The following is a 20,532-nucleotide window of genomic DNA, read 5'->3' on the forward strand; positions in this document are numbered from 1 at the left end:
GTCGCCTGTGAGGCCCGCGATGGCGGAGGCCGGGGCGGTGCAGGCCGCGGTGCAGGCCGCGGGCGGGCGGTACCGCGGGGCCCTGCTGCGCGGGAGGTGGGCCCGGCGGGGCTCGGGGGGCCGCCCTCCCCCGCTCCCACCCTCCCTCATCGCCGTGTCTGTTGCAGGATGGAGGGTCAGGGCTCGTACGTGCTGCCCACGGGCACCGAGTACCGCGGCGCGCTGCGGGACGGCCTGATGGAGGGCGAGGGCGAGCTGCTGTTCCCCGGCGGCGGCAGGTTCCGTGCAGTCTGGCACCGCGGGCTGCCCGCACAGGTAGTGCCTGCGGCACCGCCCCGAGCAGCCGTTTGGAGCGAAACGAGCAGATCTTCTAGCCGGGAGAGTGTTTCCCCCCTTTGGCAACATCCCATGGAATCATAAAATGAATCTCAAAGTCCATCCAGTCCCACCCCTGGGCAGGGACACCTCCCACTGGATCCAGGCCTCCAAGCCCCATCCAACCTGGCCTTGAACACTTTCAGGGATGGGGCAGCCACCACTGCTCTGGGCAACCTGGGCCAGGGCCTCCCCACCCTCATCATGAAGAAATTCTTCCTTGTGTCTAGTCTAAATCTGCCTTTCCAATTTATATCCATTGTCCCTAGTCCTGTCACTACAAGCCTTTGTAAAAAAATCCTTCCTCAGCTTTGTTGTAGCCCACTTCAGGTACTGGAAGGTTGCTCTAAGGTCCCCTCGGAGCCGTCTTTTTTTTCTATGTTTTCCGCCTCCCCTATGAAGAGAGGCTGAGGCAGTTGAGGTTGTTGAGCCTGGAGAAGAGAAGACTTGAAGGAGACCTTGTTGCAGGTTTCCAATACTTAAAGGGGGCTTATAAGAAAGATGGGGGAAAAAACTCTTCAGCAGGGCCTGTAGCAAGAGAGCAAGGAATAATGGTTTTATACTAAAAGAAGAGAGGTTTAGTCTAGATATTGGGAAGAAATTTTTCATGCTGAAAGTGGTGAAGCACATTCAAGTTCAGAATGGATGAGGCTCTGAGCAACCCAATTGAGTTAAAGGTGTCCTTGCTCACTGCCAAAGGGTTGGTATGGCTGACCTGTAAAGGTCCCTTCCAACCCAAACCATTCTATGATTCTGTGAAAAGCACGGTCTAGACAAGATGGTCCAGCACACAGTCCAGCTGAATCTTAAGTGTCCAGTGCTGGGGAATCCACCAGTCCTGGGGAGATTATTCCAATGGCCGATTGTTCTCATTATGAAAAATCTTCCTCTTGTGTCTAGTTGGAATCTCCCCAGGAGAACTTGAATCCATTACCCCGTGTTTTTTCCATGTGACTCCCTGTAAAAAGGGGGTCTCATGTTCATTAACTCTGCACTTGAACATGTTTTGCAGGGGAAATACACGTTTGCAGATGGTCTCGAGTACAGAGATGAAAAATGGCATTACTGCGATGGCTATGACAGAAGATTTTATACAGAAATCTGTTTTGGTCTTAAACCAGCAGGTACTGAACTGCGTTTGCGATCCTAAGAGTCTGGAAGGAATTAAACTAACAACTTTGCTTGAGAAAGATTAATTCAGCTAAATGAGTAACATGGAGCAGAACTGCTCTGGCTAGTTTCAGGAGCAGACCATACGACACTGCCAGAAGAACGCTGACGGCACCGTCCACCAGCACAGGATGCAGCGCTACCTCCATGGTGGGGTCTCTTCTTGAGTGATGACCCACAGGATGGGGCTTGGTTATCTACAGCTTTTGATATCTTGATTAACCCTTTCATGCATTTCACTTTCCCAGCAGTAGCAGTCTGCTTTTAATAGAGAACAGTTGAACAAAAGCAATTAGTTTACATCTAGAACATCAAACAAAGTTTAAGCACATCTGTCCCGTGTAGATACTAAAATAAACATACATTCCCAGTCTATATTTTTTTCTAAAGACCTTTATAAAATTGTTACTTGTAGTCAAAAGGTGAAAAGACTCATAAGGAACAACTAAGTAAAATATATAACATAATACATAAGTTAACTCTGTACGTAGAATATTTTAGCAATGCTGTGTAATTGTTCTGTGAGCCCAGCAAGGCTCTCCTGGTCCCATTTAGGAGTTTGGGGTCATATTCATAATGTTAGCTTAGTGGGCTGAATCACAGGACTGTGAATGAGGAAATAAAAGCCATGTCTTTTTATCACACACTTCTTGTGTATGGATTTTTCCATTTTCATTTTCTCCATCTATAAAATTGGCAAAATGTTTTATAAAATTTATTGTAAGGTAACTGCATTGTTTTTATAGTAAATGCCATGGAGATACAATGTTGGTTTGTTATCTTTATCAAAAGTACAGACACAAAAGAAAAAAAATAAAGAAGAAAGTGAAATAAAGGAAACCCTTTGGGTTTTGTTTTTTTTTCCTTCAGGCACTTCTCAGCTTACAAATCTAGATCCTCCCAGGAAAATCCCGGAAGGATGTTATGACTGTGGTGATGGATTCTATAACCCTGAAACCAGAGTTATTGTTGACTACAAACTCAGGTTTCTGAGAAACGCAGGTATGATTAACTTCTTTTGCAAGGTAAACTAAAATGAGTTTATTTGTCATATCATCTAGGATGCATGATTAAAGCTTAACATAACTAAGTCCATGATTTGATTCTGTTATCACTGAGCTTATTTTTTACACATATATATATCAGCAATTTCTGTGTCCCCAGAGCTGTATAAATAATATTTTTCAAAATTACGATGAGGTATTCCCAAGCAGAGATAAATAATATATTTTTATTACCACTTGGAATATGTTAATCTTGGGAAAATCTTCAATTGCTTCCATTATGATCTCAGGCAAGGGAGTGGTTATAAGGTGTACATCATCAATCCTGAAAGCTTTTAAACTGTGTTGTGAACCAGCAGAGTGCTTAAGTGTGTGCTTATCTCTACATGTTAGAATAGTCAATTTCGTTTAACTGAGTTTTAGGGTTGTGTTTAAATACCTTGCTGAACAGAAAGCTTTCTTGTCATCTTGCAGAGCTGTGTTGTGCGTAGAGCCTATCAAATACCATGTCTTGTGGATAAGTCCCCAAATTAATAAGCCCTAGGGAAAATTAGTTCTTATCAAGCCAAAAGAGAAACTTTTCAAATTAAAACCACACTGAAGATCCCCAAACAGTTGACACCGAGGTAACTAAAAAAAATATTATCTGACCTGAAACAAATGCTTTATGTTCTGACTATTTAACCTTTATGTTTATCACCTTTTAGTGCAGATTTTTTTTAATTATTCTGAGAGCAACCACCCACCGACCCACCCCACTTGTTGGGTTCTTTTTTCCAAAATGTCCAAATTGCAAGGCCTGGTGTTTTTTGAGGACACAATATTTAATTTTCAGTGTGGCACAGTTTTAACAGTTTTGTTGCTTGCAAACTCCAATTTTCAGCAAATTTACTATTTGTCGAAAAAAAAATCTGCTCAACTCTACTTTCAAGAGCCTTTATAAGTACGCTCTGTGATATTGGAGAAGGGAAGTGAAGGGGGGGTGTGAATGAATTGGAGATACCATCTGCTATAAAATATACCCTATGATACATGGCCTGTTTTTATAAACGTTGAATAAAAACTGATCTAGATTATTACAAATGGCATTGATCCAAAATACTGGAATGCAGTGGGCCTACTGATGAGGAAGATAAGCAACATGCTTTCCAAAAACACAGGAACCTACACAGATTAGTACAGGAGGGAACGCCTTGGAATTCAATTTATTGTTTTTTAATCTGTTCTTTGAACTCATTGTCCTTTATGGCATTTATCTCAAACCCTACAAACTATATCAATCAATATTCGCTAACCAGCCCAGCGCAGCATGCGGTCTGACAGAGTCGTTGGAGATGTGCTTTGTGTGTCCGTTCCATTGAGAGCCCGGTACACAAAGTTAAACTTGTTGATGTGAGCGTGAAGAAGGAATGTGTCATGTAGGCCAGACCCTTCCTCTCAAGAACATGAACACAATTGAAAAACCCGGCACTTGTTCAACATCAGAGGAACTGTTACCGCCCCAGGAGAGATGATTCAGGGCACAAGGCCACTGCAGTAAAGAAAAAAAAACTATAAAAAAAAAAACCCAGCTGTAAGCAGAAGAAACTGAGGAAGAGGCTGGGATGACAGGGAGCAGATCCAGGATTACTGCATTATAGGTTGGGCAGGAAGGAGCAGGAAAACCTCCAGGCTTCCAGCCAAGTCTTGAAAGCATCAAAAGCAGATGGTAGGAAGCATTCAGGAAGTTCTTACAACAGCTTGACAGGTTTACCAAAATGACACTATCTTCCTCAGGTCTGGCAGCAGGCTTTCAGAATACTCCAGTTCTCACCTTTCACCTTGACCCTATTATGAAGCGATTTCTAATTGTTTCTCCTCTGTTTGCGAAAGCGGGCAAGGAAGCACACAGCCCTGGCACCGACGTGCCTGCCCGACTGGCCGTGTCCAGATACCATCCCAAAAGAGAAGAAAATAGTCGCCCTCTGAAACTTAAGTCTGCTTCCACCACTTCTTTTTTGAGATGGATTTATGTAGAATACCGTGGAGACTCCTGATAAACTTGGCAAGCCTTGCATTTCGCTAGCGTGGAGGTCTGATACTCATTTACTTAAAGAGCTCTCACTGTTCAAGCAGTGCAAAGGCCCATCGTGAAAACATAATCAGACCCAGGGAATGAAATGACAGCAACAGTTTTGTTATACATTTTTATCTAGCGGAGTTTTCCAAGCTCTCATTACACTCTTGCAGTTATTACTCCATCTCTAAACCTCTGTTTCCTCGGGGATACTCACGTTTCTCTTGATTCTGCATGTGTTCTTCCATCTTTTCTTTTTTCCAGTATTGTGAAGTACACAAAATTGGACCCATAAATAAGAATGGGAACTCTCATTTGCAAGAAGATACATTGTTTATTTTGAATAGATACTAGGACTAGGCTCCTGTTTCACTACAAGTACTACTTTTTTTTTTCCTTTCCAGAAATAGGACTCCTGGCACCTTTGTGACAGCAGTTGGTCAATAGAAAGATGGGAAGATTTCCCGGTTTTTCAGTGGAAAGTAGAAAATACGTATTATGTTTAATGCAAAGCAGGGAGGTACAAGAAGAGCAGTACCATTTAGGCTTTAGGACCCCTGAACGTCAGAGAAGCCCATAGATTTCAAAGGGAAAATACAATCAAAAGTGGAAATTTTGTTCTACTCTGATGGAAGAGATTATAGGAGATTGCCTGGGTCACCTCTCTTTTGATGAAAAGCAAAGATACTTCTGATGAAAATTGCTGTGTTTCTCCTGTGGTTCTCCCAGGGATGGATTAAATAATATACAACATGCTTTTGCCCTTTGTAATATGAGAACATTTGTTCTACTACTCTTATATTCCATCTTCAGGTTTAATTAGTATGAGTATGGTGCACAGGGTGGCTTTCTATACTGCAGTCAATGTTACCTGAAATATATGAGCAGGTAGGGACAAAGCCTGTTACACTAAACGCTCACTTAGGTAACTGAATTAACGTCCATGTCGTTAAGAGCAAGATTAGGCCCATAAAATCTGAATGTATCTTATTAAGAGCAGAGTTTTTCTGTTGTTGCAACTGTGAGCCAGCCAGCAATCAGTTTAGGATTTCTACACGCCTGAAAGTCTTGTAAAAAGCAGCAGAAAAAAAGCCTGCTGCTTCAGGAATCATTATGAGCTGAAAAGGTCAAGATTGAAGAACGTTATTTTGTTATGGTTTAGAAATATCTAGGGTTCCTTGGTTGTGAGGCTGACCCAACTCTACAGGCAAAGCCAATTTAATTCTAAGCCTTAGTAATCACAGACTTAGAGTTCCCTCACATTGTTTCCTTGGGATGAAGATTCTCATGCTTGGTCTGAAAGCATTTGGAAACAGAATTTTTTGGAAAGTCGGCAGCAATGTATTCACCCATTTCAGTTTCATCCATGTATGCAAATCCATGAGATAAATCACCTACATTTACACTTTTTTTATCTTACAGCTCAAATCTGATTTGCACCAAGTGCTTTTTGAGAAATGCAGACTTTGACTTGTCTGAAAAATGTAGTTGAGAAACAGAGCCATAACCACTCAATGATTACATAGGGTAATATTTCTGTACCTACCCTCGTGTACCCCAAATACATGCAGATGTTTGCGTGCTCTTTCTCATAAACTACTGGAGAACTGGGTGTGGGATGAGGACCTGGCAATTTTTCAGGTCTGGAGTATTTCTGGAAAAAAGACAGCAAGTTTAAGTTAAAGTCGACTGTGGTGCATGAAAAAAAAAAGATTGACTGCACTTAGGGATCATGCATGGAGCTTTATTCCCTGTTCTTCTTTGAAATTGCCCATTCTGATGATGGAGGGAGTGGATGAACAGTCTGATTCCAGGCTAGTCCCTAGTCATTGCCTAAGAATGTGAGAGTTGTTTTGGCAGATGCCCTTAGCAGTGGAGAGGAAAGTCCCAACAATACACATACAGAGGGAATATAGTATTTTTGCTCGAATGAATTTAGCTTCCCATAGATTTAAATGTCTACTTATAACCCAGGACCATTTAATCTTTTGTACATTTGTTTCTTTTTTATTTGACTTAAGATACTGAATTTAGATGAGGTTTAGTTCCTACATATTGAAACTCTTAAAAGCTCTTCAAATAATTGTTCTTTGGATACTTGTTAAGCTAAAGAAATCAGTTTTGATCGGCAGTAAAAGTTCATGCTATTTTAAGTGCAATGCTATAGCTATTTTCTGTTGTATATTTAATCATTTTGAATTATATGTCATGTAAAAGATTTTAGCTCTGGGGCATTTGCCAGATGGCTGATTCTGCATTTCACACAACAAAAGAAATAATGTTTGTGTAAAGCTCTTAAAAATAGTTGGTAATCAGTATATTCTACAACGAATAGGATCCAGACCTGTTTGGAAAAAGAACCCCAGCTTTTGCAGAAATTAATTTGGAGGATTTGGTCTCTACCTCTGGGCTCTGAACAAAACAAATTGTGTCTATTGTTTGCTGATTTTTTTTAACATTTAACAAGTTAACTGAATTGTAAATTTTACTCATTTTTATGTTAAATGCCATTTATTGCAATCCATTGATCTTTTTCTCTTTGGCTGACAAACTTATTTCTGAAAGCAGTGCTTTGTAAAACAGAGCCAATACTACTCTCCATTTACAAATGTAGAGCATACGAATGTGAGTAGCTCTTTGCTTTTCTTACAACAGCTGAAGTGCTTGTCCTTTTTACTGCTAACTCCTCTTTCTGGCCTCTTTGATTCATAGTCCTCTAAAATACTATGCAAAACATATTTTCTCTCTCTGCCACAGCACTCAGCTTATTTTCATCGCCCACAAGGCTCTATTCAAGCCCATACAAATTCACCTTTTGGTCTTGTCTCCTCTGTTTTCCCCGCATACTTTTTTCTCTTGCGTTACACTCCCATTCTCTCCTACAACACAGGTTTTCTGACCACATTCATACAATTCCAGTTTTCTGGTACTTGCTTTCCAGACTCACTGCTTCTGTGATAGTCAGAAGATTTGAAAAATATTACCTACCTTAAGAGGAAGGTTAGAAACTGCATTATAGCTCTTTCTTCTGGATCTTCAAGTGCCGCTCATCTATCTCTTCCTATTTTATAGTTAGATAGCTTTTGTCCCGATGCGAGAGCTTCAAACCTACATGATCTCCAATGCTTAACAAGTAAGTTAGTGAAGGAGCCTGATCTTAGAAGGAGGAGAGGCAGAACGTTAGCAAGTATCAAACTGGGGACTGCTGAGAGGGCAAGGCAAATTAATGAATATTGAACTGAAGGTGGCAGAAGGGAATTGTCTCTACTTATGTAAAGAGAAGATCCCAGGCTCCTACAAGAAGTAGTTTTGTGTCTATTCTTACTCTGTCTTAAACATTTTTTTAAATGTTGAAACTATTCTCTTACACATTGTGTACCCTTTTCGTATCTTTATTTATATAGAAATGTGTTAAGGTCAGGCACATTTTGAATGCCATTACAAAATACACATTTATGTCTTTCTCAGTGTCAAAGTCTGCTCAGGTGGCAGAGATAGCTGGAGACTTCTCATCCATGTCACAAAGGAAATATTTTTCAATTAAATTTGGCTTACATGTTTTAATATAAAGTAGCTGCCATTCAGTAAAATAGATTACGAACCAGTATGATTTATATTCAAGACTGTAGACAACAAAGATAATATTAATATATGCATCATGATATGTTACTACAGTAATTTCAGTAGCTATAGCTTTTGCAGATACATCATTCTTTATGGTTTCCTGGCCTTAAAATACTTATCATTTTGAAAACTGTGAAAGTTTCAGTTCTAAATAGTGGCATGCCAAGAATAACACCTTTGTTTGTGTATTAGCCATCCTATTGTGAATCCATTAAATAGATTATACACCAGTCTTATAGGCACCTATATTCAACTATGCAGTTCATGTGAAAACAAGTTTTACAAGAGATGGAAAGTTCATTTGGGGGCCATTTTGGAATTACAGTAATTAAAAGTAAATGGAAGGGTGAGAATTTGTGGGTGGAAGCAAAGGTTAATTGAAAGGTATTTTCCATTTTCTTGCCAGCCTTGATGTTGGTGGGGTCAGGTGCAGTAAGGAAAGCGGTGCTGGGGACCCGGAGGCGGCAGTGGAAATGGAAGGGGTGTGCCAGGCAGAATCCATGGCTGAGATGCTATCACATGAGATTGTAATTGTGTAGTGGAAGAACATGATAAACTGCGCTGCGGGTGATGGGAGGAGTCAGGCATGCGAAAGAATTAAATGATATTGTTGTTTACAATGGTCTGTGTGTGCTGGGCCCTCTGCAAACAGAGAGGAAACTCTGCTCTTGTTCAGGGATTGTCTACTGTAAACATGCTCTTACAGACTATCCTCTGGGTACGCTTGTGGCTATGAGACGCTGGTTGTCCTGACATGAGGGACATACCAGGGCAAGTCTGCTTCCCTCCTTTCTCAAACGGCCTTTAACAGAAGTGAGAGTGACCAGGGGGACGATGCATACTCACATCTGGTCCCAACTCGCCTTTGAGCAGAGGAGGGAGCCAAGGATCTGAATTTTGGAGTGCATCAGGCTGCCAGTGTAGACAAAGCCTTTAAGACACCTGGAGAACATACAGCTATGAAGCACAGTTTGAAGATCTAACACAGAGTCAGACAAGGCTTTTAAGGCAAACAATATAGTTTTTCCCTGTGGAAGCAACTAAGCATTCTAATTTCAATGCAGTACATCTTCCTGTGTACTTCTAGGTGGTTTCCTGGGAAAGTGTTACTTAAGAGGTCAAATCTGGAAGCCTACCTGACAATACTGCTGTTTGCTCACAGTCTCCACTCTGCATCATGGCAGACACCTAAGCACGCACAAGTCTCTCCTAGTGGGGGTTTCCATAAGCAGCACTGAAATGCGATAGCTAGAAGCAAAGAATTCTAAACTTTGCAATATGAATTTAATATGGGAAGATTAAATGCACCTAAATTACAATGTACTTTAAAGTTGTCCCTTGGAAGCACCCTGAAGCAAGCCCACCCTGAATCATCAGCTGTTTCTAATCCTGGTTCAGAGACAAATCTGCAGTGTGTAGTTGGGGAAGTCCTGCCACTACTTATAGACCGAACATTGAAAATCAGACAAGTGGTTTCATCTTGCAGAGATGTTGAGCCGAAATCCACTGATTTAAGTGGGCTGCAGTTTGAGCTCAAAGTGCAGTTCACCTAACAGCATGTTTGACAGACACGTGTTTGGGCTTTACTGGCATTTGGAGCTTCCCCTGAAGCCAACTAAAACAAGGAAGAAACTTGCAAAGCAATATTTGTCGAAAAGAACTAATTGAAATGGGCTACTCACAGGAACATAGTACAACTGACAGATTTAGTTGTGTCTTATTTGCCTACAAAGACTCTAGCCAAGCTGACCTGTTGACTGTGTAGACAGTGTCCAACAGTAGATCAGCAGGACTTGCACCCCTGGTTAATCATCAGCAGTGGGCAGATGCTGTTTCTGGGGACCGGTTGTGCAGGTGGCTACCAGGGTTGGCTCCATTTGCCTCTGCCTGCTTGATGGAAACAGTCTGCATTAATTACAAAAACAAAAGAGGCGCTATCCCAGTTCGGGCTGGCTGAGGATCTGGTATACAATATTCAAAATATATTTTGTGGGTGCTAGAAAACTGATCTTATTTTGATTGAGACACAAGAAAAATATTCAGAAGAATCAGTCGATGCTTACGTGTATTCTAACAGCTCATCCATTAAGATGCCTCATTATTGCTCACTGTTATAAGATTTCAATGATAGGTCATGATAATAACCATTATATTCCACTAACTTTGGAAGAAATAAGTCATTAACACTTACTAACCAAACACGGATACACTAGATGGCAATAAAATTTTCAAAGCTTTTTTTCTTTACCTTCAAGTACCAACACGGTTAGTCTTGTTTCAGCAAAGTCTGTTCCATCAGTGACTGTTCTACTGAGGAAAATCTAAAAAAATGGATAAACTTTTAAAGATAAACTTCTAAAGATAAATTTGCTGACACAAAATTCAGCCCACAACGTGAAGAACCCCACACTACCTAATTGTGCTCAGGATGATAATTTACCACTGATTAAAGAGTTTGTATTTTTTACAGATCTTTTTTAAAGGGAAAATTACTTCTGAAGGTGAAGATGTGCTTAGACAATCATATTAACATATTCAAACAATTGCAATTTGCAAAATAGTAATTACAACTCACTATCTGGTAGCATTAATCAAACTTCAAGGTTTAATTCCATTTTAAATATTGATGAAATGTGATTCTCCAATCTAACCCTGGTGTTGCAGGGTTATGGAAGCAGCCAGTGACAGAAAAAGAGGAACGTGTAGTTAACAAGCAGCTGCCACAAAGAAGGATCGGCATCTGTGATTTAAATTGTTAGCTGCACAGTCAGGTAGAGTGTAAAAAGGGTAGTCAAGAGGCTGTTAAGTCCATTGCTGCCAATTACTAACAATCAGGGAGGAGCTTTAAGACTTGTTCAGTACAATAAACCCAGTTTGTCTTGTTTCAGGGGTTACTACTGAAGAGGTTGCAGCTGCACTGATTCAAATAGCCCTAAAACTACAGTAATTATCAACCAGTCTTCTTTAGTGTAGCAAAAGTATGTTTTACCATAGCTTAACTCTTTACATTCTAATATTTCCCTGCCTCTTCCCACATAGCTAGTCCTGGAGCCGTTCTCATCTTTGGGTTTGTGGGTCTTCACTACACTGGATCAATTCTTTCATTTCCCCTTACCTGGACCAAGGATCATTAGAACGGTGCTGGCTTGGATGGCAGTTCTAGGGATTTGCTTTAGGTTATTTTTGGGAATACTGAGTCATTGCATCTATTTTTCCTTTTCAAAGAAAAAGTTGAAATTCATATAGCTCGTTCAGGTTTTACATCTGAATAAACTACATGCAAGTTAAACAATGCTTATTAACACGTATTTCATTTGCATGGGATCAGAGCACTGCATCAACCAAGATGTTTTGGGATGGCTCTGGGGAGGCTAAAATCCTTAGAGCCACCTGCCTCGTGAGCTTTCCTAGGAGACCATGGGAGAACAGAGTACAGAAGGAAACAATCAGGCAACCCAAGGGCACATTGGAAATCTTTTCTATGAAGCCAAGGTAGCATCTGCCTTTTGTAACGCTTATATCCTCAATGCTCAGCTAAGTGAGAGCTGTAGATTTCTCACTAGGAAGGCAGGCTGATTATTTCTAGTGCTCAGGTGAGCCACGTATGTCTGCACCCAAATACAAGCTAGATAGGGGTGATATATAGCATCTGTAAGTTTTATTTATTCCTTCACTGTGGCAGAAACAGACCAAGTTTCATTTTCTTGCAATTATTAAAAGCTCAGATAAACTATTTTTTTTTTAAGTTAAGGCAATTTGAGCTAAAATCACAGAGATACCCAGGCTGGACAATATCTGTTATAGCGGAGGCTCACGTGATCGCATCATTACTGAGCTGGAACACCTAGTGCATAGAACAAAAGCCAGCACATTGATTATGGCTTTGATGTTGTTTTTAAGAAAGCTTAAGGACCACATTTGCATTCCTGCTGCAGCCCTCAGTGGAATGTCTGCCTCTGTAAGGACTGCGTGGTCTTTAAGCAAGATTCAGTGCTCATCTTTTTAATTTCCCTTTTAGCATATTTTCAGCATTTATTTTCTCCTTATTTATACCCAAATAGGAAATGTGCCCTTAACGGGGTATTTTGTTATGGACCTATTGGCTCATAGGCATAGGGAATAAAAAAAAGCAATCATGCCGGTGAAACACAGAAAGAGCTGGTTAGCTATTCTCTCAAATGGTAACCATTTTTCGGTCATTAGAGCGAGCCTACAGGCTGAGCCGTTGAACAATGGCAGCACAAGTGTGTTCTCCAGCTCATTCCAGTCCTGGGGGCGCCGCTTAAAGGTGGATGTCCACCACCAAACCCCAGCTTTTGCAAACCAGCGCCCTGAGTCAGTAGGCACAAGGCAGCACTTTGGATGGAAACCAGTGTATGCAGAGCAACTGGAGAGCAGGTTCTCCAGGAAAACCTCTTGTGAGTCACTGGCCTTTCTGGCCAGTCAGGGGTGGCTGTTCTCCAGATCAGGGACGAAAGCCTTGGCACATACTTCACTCTAGCCTGCTTTTACCAGGATGCCAGCAGCAACACCTTAGGAGAAACGAAAGCCTGCGCTCAACTGACTCAGCCAGGAGTGGGAAAAAGAGGAGGGCAGCATGAAAAAAATTAAAAGCAAGAGAAAAAGTAAAAGCAAAGCTGACTTAATTCAGATCTCACTGCAATCAAGAAGATTAATCCCCAAGCTTCAGAACTTGTGCACCAGACATCATTTGTCAGACTCCCTTCTGTGAACTTTAACTTCTTAGATCAGTACAACTCCATTCATACCTCTAACTTAAAGGTAAAACTCCACAGACGAGATCTCCATGAAAATTTGACTCCTTACAAGCAACACGCTTCTTTCTGGGTCTATTCTAACTACCTAAGCAGGGTTTTCAGCCGTGCAGGAGCACGGGCTGCTTACATGTTATGCCAAGAGATGGTCGCGGTACTGGGACTACAGCCCCCTCGGCTCTGTCCTTCTTGCAATCATCTGTTCTTTCAGGTAATAAGGGCTGCTACAAATCCCTTAACATTTAGATGGAGACAGGTTAGATGCACACATCACAAGCCACTAATATGAATTTGTTAAGACAGTGGTAAACACAAGAAGCAGCTCCAATACATTTCATTTATATAAAAAGAAATACAAGTATTGTTTTAAGCAATACTTTGATTTTGTTCAAGGCTTTTTGAAGTTTGTTTTTCCTGGTCTACTACACAGAACTCTTTTCCCCTACACAAACTCAAAAGAAAAGGCTGCAGAACAGTTCTTGGAAGCAAGACTGATTAAATCCCTGGAATTAGGAAGCCACAGCTTAACATTTGCCAACTTATTTTTTTTGTAATCGTACACAAAATTTCTGTTCAAACTTTGCTGGACAGTTGTTTTTCTTTACATTGTCTTTAATTTTTTCCTTTCCACACTGTCATTCTGCTCTGAGAATAAATATGACAGACATGAATACTAACAAGGGACACAGAAGATGGTCTAAAATACATCTGTCAGCCACTCTATCAGCTTATCAATACCTATTGGAACATACATTTCAAAAACAGCACTGAAAGAAAAGCTGGGAGACAAGAACCTCAGTTTTGACTATTACAGATTTTTCTTCACCTTTGCTTTTCAAAAACCAACAAGCAATTCAGACACAGAATTTAAAAAACGTGTATCTTCATTTCTGATCACTTCAACATCTCTCCTGCCCATCTCCTGCCAAGACGTCAAACCATAAAATATATACATGTAAATCTCATAGTTCCACCCAAGCTAATCTTATCAAACAGACCAATAATCAACCATTGCCATAGATCCAATAATCTCCCATCTTGACAAATGCCAACACAACAACACACCATCTTTTAAAAAAACAACAACAAAAAAAATGCGTTCCAAGAGATGCCAATGGCTAAAAATGGGTTTATTTCTCAAAGGAAAAATGGTTTGTTTGAGCTGGACATGCTAGTGATGCAAAGAGCAGATCTGACACAGTGATATTTGGTGTTCTCTCTATCTCCCTTTTAGATGATGAGGAGCACGAATGGATCATTCGGACCTGCCGGAAAGCTTGGGATGAGACAATCAAACATAAACCAAAACCATGAAAACAGTTCTTGCTGGACAATAATATTCCAAAGCAGGTAATCTGATTGACAATAAATCTAATTTGTCCTCGTGGGTTTGTCTTACCCTTTCCCTCTACAGGAATATAATCTTTTTGTCATCTTTGTCAGCACAAACAAATATGGAAATAATCATTTAATCAGTCATGCTGAGCAAATGCCATGGAATAAAAGCAGACTGTACTCACAATAATATTCCTGAGAGGTGTGTAGTGTATATACTCGTTATTAAGCCTGAAAACAATTTGTTAAAAAGAGTGCCTCAGATTCAGTGTTGAAGTCATTCAAATCCATCTTAATCAACATTATTTTCCCAGATTTTAGTTAGCTGTCCTGGTGAATTCCTTTCCTCTCTTTTTGCTCAGTACTTTGATATTGATTGATCATTGTAATAATGTACACCAGAGGTATTCTTTAATGACTGGTTTGCTAACTAGGAAATTATATCCATTTACTACGAACGTTTGTTGAACTCTCCTGAAGCCAGAGTTTAACAAAATAATAAAAGAGGAAAACTGGGTGGGTTGCTGCTTGATTAGTAAGCCAGAAAGTATTTAAAAATAAAATAAAATGGAATTACATCATTTTCTGGATGTAAGTGCCAGCACTTCTACTTGCATTAACTTTATTTATTACACAAATAAGACATTTACAAAGCACAACATTAAAAGTATGTAACAAAACAGACATTGGTTTTACAAAAAAAGTGCTTACAATTTAGTTTTACTTTTTTTTAAAATAAATATTAGTCTTGACTGTTCACTCATTCAGAGAAAAAATTTTTAACCATTGTAGCCAAGACATGCAGAATTGCAACATGCTACAACAAAATGATTGGCGGATGAAATCAAATCAATGTGTCTATAGTTGGCATCCTACAGATAGATCACCGAGAGTAGTGCAGGATTGGTTCCCTCTCCCCTGTCCCAACAAGTAAGTTGTGTAAGCACCTGTAGCTCAGGCATTGGGGTTAACCAGCATGAGCCAAACAAAAATAATCGGTAATAAAACTGTAAACCATTCCACTTTCAGACCCTTGCTGTATTTAGTTACCTTATTAAACTCTAGTGAAAAGCCTTTCACTGGCTATTCTTATCAGATTTTGCCTGCAAATAACAACTGGAAAAGCTTAGCGCGTGGAGTCTGCATTGCTGCACCCAAACCCGTTTGGCAATTACTGAATAAACTAAGAAAATGAAAATTATTTTAATTTTATTTCTTTTAAATCTACAGACAGGAGATGAATGCAAATGACCTGAGATAAGGTTTGGTTCAGTGGCAACAGTCAGTGTGAAATATGTTGTGAAACAATGTATTGAATAAATTAGAGGATTTCTTACATTCTTGGTACAGTTGAGTATTTTCCATACACATAATTAGCTCTAAAACTGCACAAGCTGAATTGCTTCCAGTTTTTGCAAACAGTTTGGGCTTAATATAAACATAGCCTGATTTCTGAATTTGCAAAGCTGCTCCTGGCTACTTATGGGGGGGAAGTGCCCCGGAGCACAGTCTGTGCGGGGCGTTCGCCCCACGGCTAGAGGTGTGCGAGAAGCACCTGTGCTCCGCTGGCCCTCTGCTGCGCAGTGGTATCAGTTACAACAACACTGATGTACAGTACATTTCACAAAGGGGGGTTTTTTTTGATCCATAACTGAATTGATATCTAGCAGATACATACTTAATAGTTTCCCTTTCATTGCACTGCCGAGACACAAGATAAAACCACCAAGCCATTTTCTCCCTCAACAAAACAGTTGTAGAAATCTCAAGTACTGTGGGATGTCGAGTCGAGTTACAGCCTGAAGTCTCTCCTTCAGTCTTACGTGAAATAACTACCCATTCATCTATGGCACCGATTCCACAACTGAATAATCATTAGGATGCGCCAGCACAAATGGAGAAGAAAGTCAGGCCCCAGTGACCCTGCTGACCACCACCAGCATCACCAGCATGTGGACACAGCAATCCACCTCTACCTCTCAATTAAAATGCTCCACCAACGACCAACAAAGGGACTATCTATCCTGCGCCTGCTGCTACAGACAAGGAGAAAGGTGACTGCAAAGGGTGCAACTCCTCCCTCTGCAGAGGTGGTTCCAGTCAGCTCAGCCCGCGGGAGTTATTCGCCTGTCAGGAGGTGATAATTACAATCGCGGACCCAATTTCCTCTCTCCTTTCAAATGTTGTTTTAAACTGGGATGGAGCTGCTGGCTGCAGTTAGACGGAATACTAGCCTAACTGTCCCAGATAATGCCATCACTCTCTCTCTCTGTATTTTAATACATATACACACACACACACGCAGAGGTGTGTCTGCACATATATATTTTATACGTTTGTTCCAACAAATAGCAATGCATACTTGTACTCAGCTGCTTCTCATACCAAGTGATGTTGGTGGCCACCTCAGCAGACATGCACATCTCCTCACGCCATTTCCCGTGCAGTCGGAGCGGCGAGCGTACCTCGCAGTGAGCTGGAGCCGCGTGTCCTGCCGTCGGTGTCACACGGAGCGTGGGGCACTGGCAGAATTCGCGCCGTGTGCCGAACCAGTGGGGTGGCTGCCCACACGGCTGATGTTGGAGACTGATCCGAGATCTCCCAGAGAGAAAAACATACAGTTCGGATTAAAAACAAGTTATGTAATGGATGGATTCCTGTCTTCTGCTCTTGGGCGCAGTTCGGTTATGTTACGCACTGACTGTGGCTTATCGTAGGCTTTCACATTTTTGGAAATGCGGCCTCGCAGACCCTTAGCAGCGAGCCAGACCGTGTGCTTGCATGGAGAGAGGTTTCATGACAGACCTGCTCTTGGCTCGGTTCAAACTGAGCAGGGCTGGCAGAGGTTACTTGTTTACTTCTCGTTATTACCGTCAATGAAGGAGCATTGCGGAGCTTTTTTGCTGATTTGGGGCCAGACCGCTGAGCGCTTCCTTTGCTGTCGCAACGAGCCCTGCGGTGCCTGCCGCGCCAGCACAATCCCCCGGGGCTGGGACTTCGTCTGAGGACTTGGCAGGAGCAGCAGCCGTACTCCAGCACGGAGAACAACGGAGGGCAGAGGGAATCAGAGATGCTTCCAGGCAAAGGACTAAGCCACCACATTACTGTCCACTCGGCTAGTGACAGTTCTTGCTGGCCTTACTGCTGTTTTCACCTTGGTGACTGGTCTCGGGTTTCTACCCCACTGTTTCCACTGACTGAACTCAGGTCCACACCAGGACAGAACATTTCTACACATTCATGGCCAGCTTCCACTGAGGATTGCCCAGCCCCAGAGCATGGAGCGTCTGAGAGTTTTGTGTAGATACATTCTGAAATCACCCACTTGGGATCCAACAGGACTCCAAGGAAATAAAGTAGCTCGTCAATAAAGAACAAGAGTAAAAAATAAAAAAATAAAGAAGATTTGGCAGATGGCTGTGAGAAGAGAGAGCTATTCAGTGCTCTAAGAACAAGTCGGCAATGAAAAGCTTCAGAGTGCTAAACCTGGCTCTGCCACCAGCCCCCGTGGTTCCTCTTGGTTTAGGACATCTCAGTTTCCCCTCCTATAAAACCGGGGGGAAAAGCTACTAAGATTTACTTACCTTCAAGTGATCAAAGGGCACGTGACTCTAAAGCACTTTGAGGAGGAAGAAAAACTGCCTATTTCCAGCTGGCATTGTGTTTTCTACTTAGTGGAGCCTCAGCTACCTGCGAGTTTGGCTTAGAAAGTTCTGTGTATATATCGAGTTGCTGAGCCAAAAAAGCCCATTTTGGATTTCACACATGCAAGTGGAAAAAAGGAGGGATGTCCGGGAACCGACAGCGCTTTACTGGTGCAAAATGAGAATCAGGCCAAACCACGTCAATTCCTCCTTCCTTTATGTCCAGAGGTGATCACTGACCCCTCTGAGACTCAGCATGTTCTGTTTGTTCATATTCCCATGAGCTTGGGAGCAAGAGTTGCAAGCACAGTAGAGTCACTAATTTTGACTGTGTCTGGCTTTGCCTTGGAGAGACTCACGGTCATTCTACAAGTCCACAAGAAACAAGTGAAAAATGTAACTCTGCACTCAACACACACATACACAGAGTGTCGCTGGAGAAAGAATAGTGGATGTTAGGTGCTGGTCAATGGAAAGAACTGCGAATGCTGGATCCGAGTTTCTCCTGCGTGACTGATAGCAGTTGCCTCGGGCTGGACGCTGCGTTTCAGCGGCTGAGGGGCAGTGGTGCTGGGAGCGCCATGGGCAGATGAGGAAGAGTTCGCGCAGTCAGTACTGAAAGAGGATGACCTAGTGAGAAAAACATAAACCGAGTGTTAGCTGCTTGCAGAGACAGATGGAAATGGGTATTAGAGACAAACGTTAGCCATGTGCTCTGCTGTGGAAGCTGCTTCCCCATGGAAAAACCCTCTCTGGAAGCACTGCCTGGGAGGTGCCATCCCTGCCCATGGAACAGAGCCTGCTGGGGAGGGCACAGACAGTAAGGGGATGGTGGCAGCACACAGCCTGAGAGCTACACCTCTAGGCACACCTTTAGCTGTGAAACCATACACTGCTGGGCAACGCACTGAAACTGGTCTTTATTTGTTCTGTGATATGGCAGCTACCAAGACAGATGAAGACTGTTAGCAACGGTCTTTGCTCTATCCAGCTCGCTTGCTATAAGCACAAACCACTGTACCCTGCTGCTCTGCAAATACACCCTCAAACCACTGTACCCTGCTGCTCTGCAAATACAGCTCTGTCCTTCTGTCCTTGCCACCGGTCAGGGCTGGGCTGGGCACAAATCAGCTCTCCCACAACCACTCCACTGGGTACCCCGCGGGGCGTGGGGCGCGTGCCCCCATGGACAGAGGGAAACAGATACTTAGTGTTTACCTGTGTTTTCCCAGGATCTCAGCTATCACTGCTCTTAAAAAAAATCAGGATGAGGAAAAAACTGCTTCAGGTTTCAGGAATTCAACACGCAAGCGATGGTTTGGGAAAGGAGCTGGTTGGGGGGCAGCTCCATGCCCTGAGAACCCAGTTCTGCAGCAGCTACGAGCAACACTGTCCAGCTTGTAGTGCAGATATCATGACAAAATGGTAGCGTTTAGACTGAAAAAGTAACTTGGCTTTACCCCTGCTTGGGTTTATCGAAACAGAGCTCAATAATCTGCAGTTGCTGCACTAGCTAGAGAGATCCGAATAGAGAGGTTGCGAACAGTAAAGATGAATGCTGAAATCAATAAGAGTTGCCAAAGGCTCAGTGTTGCCTCAAAATGAAGCCACTTAAACTGGGATCCTAAGCAAAATCTGATGAGCCTAAGCCTATTTCAGGAGTCTTGCTCCTAGATAAGCTGTGCTAGAACAGGCAGCTACTTTGAACAGAAAAATATCAATATGCAATACTGTTTCCTGGCCAAACATTGTGAAATACCATTCTTACTTCAGATATTGTTACAGCCAGTTGTTATTTTTTTAAGCAATACTGGAATCCCCAAGAAATGAATCTTTCTTATTAACTCATGGAAAACTGGAAAGTCAACAACACGTGAAAGGTTCCCTCTGCTCCGTTGTTAGCAGCCGGTTGCTCTTTGCACGGATGACACGTGCAGAAGGCTGAGGAACAGAGTAGGAGAATGGAGCTCATCACACATGGGGAGGAAGGGGAGAAGCCAGGGAGGGGAGTTTGTGCAGAAAGAAGTTGAAAGCCCACAGTGAAACACATCACAGCAATGAGGGGGATTTAGTGAAGAGCAGAGTAGGGCCATTTTGACCAATAGATCTAGGGGCCACCAAAATTAAGAGAAGACACATGGGCGGGCGGCAGCTGCCAGGGGTCATGGAGAAGCAGTGATGCTGACAAGGGACCGCAGTGGCAATGATGTTACACAAAAACCTTTGCTGCAGTTGAGGTTTGGCCCCAAAGCCTGAAACAGGGACTACAATTACCTTCTCACCCCTATTAGATAGTGGTCCTTCCATGTCTGCCTTGAGGTGCACTGGTGGAGCAGTGTAGGGAAGTCTACAGTGCACTTGTCCACACTGTACCTGACCTGTGGATGAGAAGAGGCTTCAGCCTCTGTTACTACAAACAACACACGCCCTGCAGCCAGCACGGTTGGGCTTCCACCAGGGAGCAGGTCAGGCTTCCACCAGGGAGCCGCTTGGGACAAGAAGAGGAGGTGCCTGGTGGATCAGGCAGAGGGGCAGCAGGAGCCACATTT

At 42.4% G+C, this 20,532-nt stretch overlaps 3 protein-coding genes across 7 annotated transcripts in view; 2 read left to right on the forward strand and 1 right to left on the reverse strand.

The window, feature by feature from the left end:
• On the forward strand, positions 1-14,354 carry MORN5 (MORN repeat containing 5). 3 transcript variants are annotated; one of them, XM_069873566.1, is made up of 5 exons: positions 1-96; positions 168-315; positions 1,388-1,499; positions 2,416-2,547; positions 14,239-14,354. In XM_069873566.1, the coding sequence occupies exons 1-5, from the start codon at positions 20-22 to the stop codon at positions 14,316-14,318; spliced, it is 549 nt and encodes a 182-aa protein (XP_069729667.1). In that variant the 5' UTR covers positions 1-19; the 3' UTR covers positions 14,319-14,354. The 3 variants fall into 3 exon arrangements, with proteins under 3 accessions (XP_069729667.1, XP_069729668.1, XP_069729670.1); XM_069873567.1 differs by lacking the exon at positions 14,239-14,354 and adding an exon at positions 5,010-5,269; XM_069873569.1 differs by lacking the exon at positions 14,239-14,354 and adding an exon at positions 3,622-3,739.
• PTGS1 (prostaglandin-endoperoxide synthase 1) overlaps positions 1-20,532 on the forward strand; it is a 200,637-nt gene that overhangs the window by 118,694 nt on the left and 61,411 nt on the right. The gene's annotated exons all lie outside the window — the stretch shown is intronic.
• The window catches only part of LHX6 (LIM homeobox 6), a 19,131-nt gene continuing 12,429 nt past the window's right edge, over positions 13,831-20,532 (reverse strand). Inside the window, exons 9-10 of one of the 3 annotated variants that reach the window (XM_069873556.1) lie at positions 20,266-20,361; positions 13,831-18,613 (exon numbers count right to left, since the gene is read on the reverse strand). In XM_069873556.1, coding sequence (XP_069729657.1) covers positions 18,531-18,613; positions 20,266-20,361 — 179 coding nt within the window. In that variant the 3' untranslated portion in view covers positions 13,831-18,530. Of the gene's footprint in view, positions 18,614-20,257; positions 20,362-20,532 lie in introns of all 3 variants that reach the window. The other 2 variants (XM_069873557.1, XM_069873558.1) reach the window with 2 other exon arrangements.

This window comes from Phaenicophaeus curvirostris, chromosome 20 (genome assembly GCF_032191515.1).
Source record: "Phaenicophaeus curvirostris isolate KB17595 chromosome 20, BPBGC_Pcur_1.0, whole genome shotgun sequence".
In the NCBI taxonomy this organism is placed as follows: Eukaryota; Metazoa; Chordata; class Aves; order Cuculiformes; family Cuculidae; genus Phaenicophaeus; species Phaenicophaeus curvirostris.